At 38.2% G+C, this 6,690-nt stretch overlaps 1 protein-coding gene across 1 annotated transcript in view; it reads right to left on the bottom strand.

Moving 5' to 3' along the window:
* Positions 1-6,690, bottom strand: part of LOC109841280 (autophagy-related protein 11) — a 16,185-nt gene that overhangs the window by 9,359 nt on the left and 136 nt on the right. Inside the window, exons 1-2 of the mRNA XM_020410204.1 lie at positions 5,350-6,690; positions 475-2,170 (exon numbers count right to left, since the gene is read on the bottom strand). The exon at positions 5,350-6,690 is cut by the window's right edge and continues 136 nt beyond it. Coding sequence (XP_020265793.1) covers positions 475-2,170; positions 5,350-6,305 — 2,652 coding nt within the window. The 5' untranslated portion in view covers positions 6,306-6,690. The remainder of the gene's footprint in view (positions 1-474; positions 2,171-5,349) is intronic.

Raw genomic sequence — 6,690 nt, 5'->3', positions numbered from 1 at the left:
ACCCCCCCCCCCCCGGGGCCCCAAAAAACAAAAAAACAAAACAATCTCACTCCTCGACTCTTTCAGTAGCATTAGCATCCCTGAATTCACATTGTTGAGAGGAAGAAAATTGCAGATTACCCCTCTCTCCCTCATGAAGCTAATGCCCCCCCCCCCCCCGGGGCCCCCAAAAAACAAAAAAACAAAACAATCTCACTCCTCGACTCTTTCAGTAGCATTTAGCATCCCTGAATTCACATTTTGAGAGGAAGAAAATTGCAGATTACCCCTCTCTCCCTCATGAAGCTAATGGGTGTTATGTGTTAATGAAATAGTTGAAGGATAATAATAAGTGCCAAGTGAAGGTATAAATGAGGGGTAGTTTCTGCAATGTACCCTAAAAAATAACAAGCTGATGCATTTTTCCAACCACGCAGTACCTAGTACATAATGGAGCATCAAATATTAAGCCTTATAATTACTTATCCACTTTACCTGAGATTCATCAAGTTCTTTTCTAAGGGAGCTGATCTCCTTCATAGCAGCTTTCAACTGATTTTCAGTTTCAATGAACTGATTTGATTTGTCTGCCAGCGCATTTTGCAAGTTGAATACAAGACTGCCCCTTGTCTCTGAATCCACGCTAAGTTCAGGTTCAACTCCAGAAGGTGATATCCCAAGAGCATCCCCGGTGACACTACCAGAACTATGTGTTACACTAGTCATTTTCACTTCCCTATTTACATCTTCAAGTATGTCTTTGTTTTGGTGACCAACTTGGTTATTTTCAGTATCACTGACTTGTTGCTCATCTCGAGGTGTTTCCTGCATTGATGCATCCATAAAATTGCGGGCAGGATCCAATGACTGCATATTCAGAATGCCTGAAATATCTGTCATGTTTTCATCTCCGCTATCTCCGGTTTTGCCCGTTTCTCCAGTTAGGAGATCAAGTTTAGGGTCAAGTGCAGATGTAGAAGATCCCTCATCCATAGAAACAGATGACATGCAAGGATTGTTACTTTCCCCGTAGCCATCAGTTTTGAAGGCAGAAAGGACTGATTCAGATGCATCTTTGACTGAAAATTTTTGGCCCTGTGCATACTGATCCTCTAATCTCTGTTCAAGCTCTTGAATGCGTTTTTCATATGCGGAACACTGCTCCTGCTTCCTATTTAGTATAGATTGAAGATGCTTTACGTACTCATCTTTCGACTGCAGAGCTTCAGCAGTCTTTTCCTTTATGTCCTTCAACATTTCATCTGGTTCACATTTTTCAAATGGGTCAAACCCGATCCCTGCATTGAAAGTACAAATGAAGACAATTGCCGAAGCTAATTCAGCTTTCAGTCTAGCATTCTCAACTTCAATCTTACTAGTGCCGGCAATATCTATAGATTCACAACCGTCAAAAAGCCCATCAAAGTCATCCTTGGTATTGTTACCTAGACCACTTTCTTCAGATTTGTTGAAGTTACAGCTCTCACTTGATGTAGCTAAGTTGCTTTTTGGTAATTTCTTCTTGTCACTTTTTAGAGGCAAGCCAACAACAGCTTGAGGAGCATAGCGATCCACATCAGCAACATCAATTTCCAGTAAATTTTTATCAAATTGCGTCACCATATTAACATCACATTGATTGGGAGAATCAAGCAAACCCATGGTTGCTAATATATCATGGGGTATGTACTTGCTCCATGCTTTATAAAAGCCTTCCCTTCTTCTAATCTCAGCCTCTCTCTCAGTTGCAAGCCTTTCTTGCAGCTGTCCAGCTAATCCCATGTATAACTTCGACGATGACTTTCTTCTTATTACTTCAGCAAGGCAAGCCCTATAGGCGTGACCAACTCCATTTACAAATTTTAGATGCTCAAATTCCTTCTCCTGGTGTCCCACTGCCTCTTCAAATGCATGAAGCTTATTCATCAGCTCTTTGATGCTAATCTGAGTCGATTTTACTTTTTGCATAGACACATGCACTAATAAATTCATATTATTTTTCTTCTCCTTGCATGTATCTAGAAGTTTCGATATATGATTATCACAGTTCTGCACTTTCGGAAGACAATTTTTTTCATGAGCTTCATAAATAGGACCAAGACCAGAAATTGCATCATGAGGACGAAGTGACGACGATAACTGGTGGTTCACAGAATCATTAACTAGTTTCACCACAGTGTTGACATCTTTGCTGCAGGCAAGCACATGAGCAACATATATTAATACTTGGAACAGAAAAAAGGACAAAGATTTGGGTATGGTCAACAATATACTAACACACATGATTGGAAGCAAATTTGAGAAGAGAAGCAAATAAAGTATGGTGAGCATCTTTGCTGTATACAAGCACATGAGAAACATATTCTATATTAATACTTGGAACAGAAAAAAGAGCATAGACTTGTGTATGGATAACAAGCAAAAAATGTATGGTGTTGACATCTTTGCTGCATACAAACACATGAGCAACATATTCTATATTAATACTTGGAACAGAAAAAGGATATAGATTTGGGTATGGTGAACAATATACTAACACACATGATCGGAAGCAAATTTGAAAAGATAACAAGCAAAAAAAGTATGGTGTTGACATCTTTGCTGCATACAAGCACATGAGCAACATAATCTACATTAAGACTTGGAACAGAAAAAAGGATATAGATTTGTGTATGGTGAACAATATACTAATACACATGATCGGAAGCAGATTTCAGAAGGTAACAAATAAAAAAAAGTATAAATATCTTGGACATTTTAAAGGAAAATTCGACCAAATAAATGATGGTCTTATAAAGAAAATAAACACTATGCATAACTACAAGACCGTTCTAGTAAGTTCATAACAAATCAATGAGACTTAGCATTACCGTGTAACTCACTAATTAATATTATCATACCACGCAATTACTAATGAAGCAGAAAGGTTCCTATGCAAAAAGATATGTTCACTTCAACAAAAGAACCAGTCACATAGAGTGAGGGAGAGAGGGATGACTAGAAGCTGCCTCAACTTTTTTTGGGGAGGATTTATTAACCTAAGCCCTACCCATAGGCCTGGGGGATTCATTCAGCTTGGCTTGTCAATGAAATGGCTTTCTTATTTTCTGCCTTCAGGGCTTCTATATCCATTTTCATTTGTTTGCACAAAGTCAGAGAAGCTGACATCTAGATGGAATACACTAACCATAAATTTCACACATTCGTCCGAAACTTGGAAGTGCTCCCCACAAATTCCTCCTAAACTTTGTTTTTCCCACTAAAATTCCAAAACACCAAATAGTCTCACATAACTGAATACATCAACTTTTAACTCTACAAAAACCCTCAAAAAGCAAGGAGAAGAGGATCCTGAGAGAAAACAAGGAAAGAACAGAATTGGGCAGATAATAAGATCTTCCAATTGCAAGAGAAAACCTTTTGGGGGGAAACTATTTTTTGGGGGAAAACTAATTTCATTTGGATATATAGTTTAAAAACTAGTAATTTTCCTATTTATAATCCACATAATAAAAGAAACATAATAATGTTATAGGAATTTTTAATTCTCATCCTTATTCTCATATAAAGTTTTTTTTCCAATATATATATATATATATATATATATATATATATATATACACACACACATACATATATCAAATAGATTAAGAAAATTAGTTTCACAGTTTGAAAGGTTTTAAAAAAATTCATTGCCATTGAACTGGATATATTCTTATAACTCACTAACTCAAATCCTTATTTGCAAACCTAAAATCATGTGAGTTAATTTGTAAAATGGACTTTAATCACTAATTATCACAGTAGAATCTATCGTTTCTAAAGAAAGATCCCCTCAGATAAAAGGAAGCCTTTATGAACACATAAAAACCATAAGAATTTTTTATTTATTTCCTAATGACTATCAGTTTGCAGCCAAAGGGTTACAGTATTTGCATAATGTATTTTTTAAGTAACAGTATTTGCATCATGTAGCCTTCTGCAAAGAGAAAGGCAGAAAGAATTGGTCCCTACAAATCTATGACAACAAGCTTAGATCATCACCTTTCACCATGGTGCAGTGTGTATATGTGTATTGTGAGCTTGGTGAGGGAGGATAATAGGTAAAGTTAAAAGCTCAAGTTATGAAATATGTCTTGGGTTTAACAAGAGGTGCGGAATGGATAAAGGCTAAACCAAGAGCTTAACTCAACAAGTTTAGACATTAGAAGAATTATTGAGCTTATAATCCCACCAACACAATTCCTGTTGTTGCTTAAATGAACCAGTACTGCCTTCCATTTGGAGTATCAGGTATATCATAACAAGAAACTTAGCCCTCCTTAAAAAGACACCATCACTGCACCAAACTCCAAACTCCAAAATTATGCATGCAAGGAGCTTGAGGGCAATTCTTTGATATTCCAACAGTCTGATATGCTAACCGAACAAATTTGTGTTTTGTAAGAACAACAATCCTATATCATATTTCAATAAGCCAATAATGACATAATAGAGCCTTGCTGATATTTTCCCCCCCCCCCCCCCTATTTTGGGTTTTGGGGGTCAGTTTGGGTAAAAGAACTTATTCAATGATTATAAAAAATGTAACTGCGGACACTACTGATCTTTCACCCTCCCACCTACGGACATAGACAAATAAATCTCCCTCCCAAGCATAATCTCTTTGATTAACACCAGTCAATCCTTTGGTAAGTAGCTTATCAATTAAAAAAAACACAAATACACTTAGAATCCCCCCCCCCCCACACCCCCCCCCCCCCCCCCACACACACACACCACTCAAAGGTCAAACACTATCGGAATCTAAAAGTGACTGAATGCACACTCTCTTTTAATTAGAAAAAGGCAAGCCAAACAAGCACGAAAAACTCTTAAGGAATTGACAAATGCTTTTGGAAACCTACTTTCTTGAAAGAATGGACTCAGCAATGGTCAAAGCAACACCAGATCATGCATTTTCAATGTCTTATCCATGGAATATTCAGCAACGATAATCCGCACTACACTACTACAGATTAATATCATCTATCTAATGTAAATCATATACACTATGGCCACTCATGCAATTTTCCCCCCTTAAATAAATGCACATCTTCTATCTACATAGGAGTTTATTAATGATTCGCGGAAGCACACTATACTAATAACCAGTTACATAATGCATGCTTTTAAGACATTCAAGATTTCTGAAAGCTAAACATGCAGAAGACAGAGTGCTGACTAACCTCAAAGTAATTTTTATAAGCTCTTGCTCATTAAGAAATTCGCCGAAGCACACTATACTAAAAACCAGTTACAGAATGCATGCTTTTAAGACATTCAAGATTTCTGAAAGCTAAACATGCAGAAGACAGAGTGCTGACTAACCTCAAAGTAATTTTTATAAGCTCTTGCTCATTAAGAAACTTCTGATGATCCTTAATAAGAGCCTCCAAATCCTTGCTACTCGCGGAGCTCATGACCGAGAACACACTCTCCACCTTCTTCTTAAGCTCCCCGAAATTCATCTTTAGTTGTGAAACCTTATTCTCAAACTGCTTATGAGAATTAATGCAAACCTCTGCCCACTTTATTAGCTCATCCTCCTTCACAAGATCCAATAAACACTTCCGACGCTCTGACTGAACTGCAGGGTGAAGACTTAATGATCGCAGCCTATCCATATCCCTCCCGAGATTAGCCAAAATCTCAGCATGAACCCTATGCTGCTCAGTGAAACACCTAATGAACTCCGAGTACCTCTGCTGCTGCTTCTTAAAAGCAAACTCTAAGTTGCCTCGAACGGTCTCCAATGCCCTTTCTTGCACTAGTTGCTCCCGCAACAGCCTATTACAAAGCTCATATTTTGCAGCTGTGCACCGGTGAAATGCATCGGCAAAGTTATAATGATACCGAAACTTCCTCTCATAAGACCCTAAAGCCACTAAAGCAGGATCAGATACATCATCAAAACGGCGAGGATTGTTACATCGGGAAGATAAAGGAGGGACTACTGCATTGGGTACTTCGACACTTTCGGGAGGCGGTTGAGGGGAGTTTTCGAGAAGTCTAGCTTTGTTATAAACAAAAACCTCACGATTGTCCTGAGGGAGCTTGTAATAAGCCAACGGCTGCTGAGGATCCAAATAAACTTTACCACACATTAACAGCTGATCAGCAAACGGCACACCAGAGAGAGATTCGATATTCCTCTGAATTGAATCAACCGGAGTTGAGCCTCCACATTCAAACTCCATAGTGTGCCCATTTTGGGCAAGATGAACAACAAGTTTTCTCCCCGGAACGAATTCATCAGTCGAGATCGTCGAATTCGAACTCATCATCCAAGGAAGAATAAGAGCCCCTCAGAATCAAATCCTTTCGATCATATAGTAGAAGAATCGACAAGATGCCTTTTTGATGAACACCCAATTCTCCAAAACCCTAATTCTGCCAAACCCACAAAGCAATTCCACAACAGACGCAAAATCAACGAAAATCCACCTGCTACAATCTCCAATAAAACCCTAAGTTTAAGACGAAAGAGGAGGTGAGATTGGGATTTTATGGGGTTTTCTTAAGAGTACAAAGAAAACCCAGAAAGGGGAGAGAACAATTCACGCTGGAACAGGATCAAATTGAGAAAGTTTTGCAAGGAATAAAAGGGGAAAGAGATAAGGAACCAAAGAGAGGTAACTTGTACGGGATCAGGGATTTTCTCAGAAGCAA

Source organism: Asparagus officinalis, chromosome 5 (assembly GCF_001876935.1).
Source record: "Asparagus officinalis chromosome 5, Aspof.V1, whole genome shotgun sequence".
NCBI classification, from domain to species: Eukaryota; Viridiplantae; Streptophyta; class Magnoliopsida; order Asparagales; family Asparagaceae; genus Asparagus; species Asparagus officinalis.
This window is presented reverse-complemented; position numbering and strand designations above follow the sequence as displayed.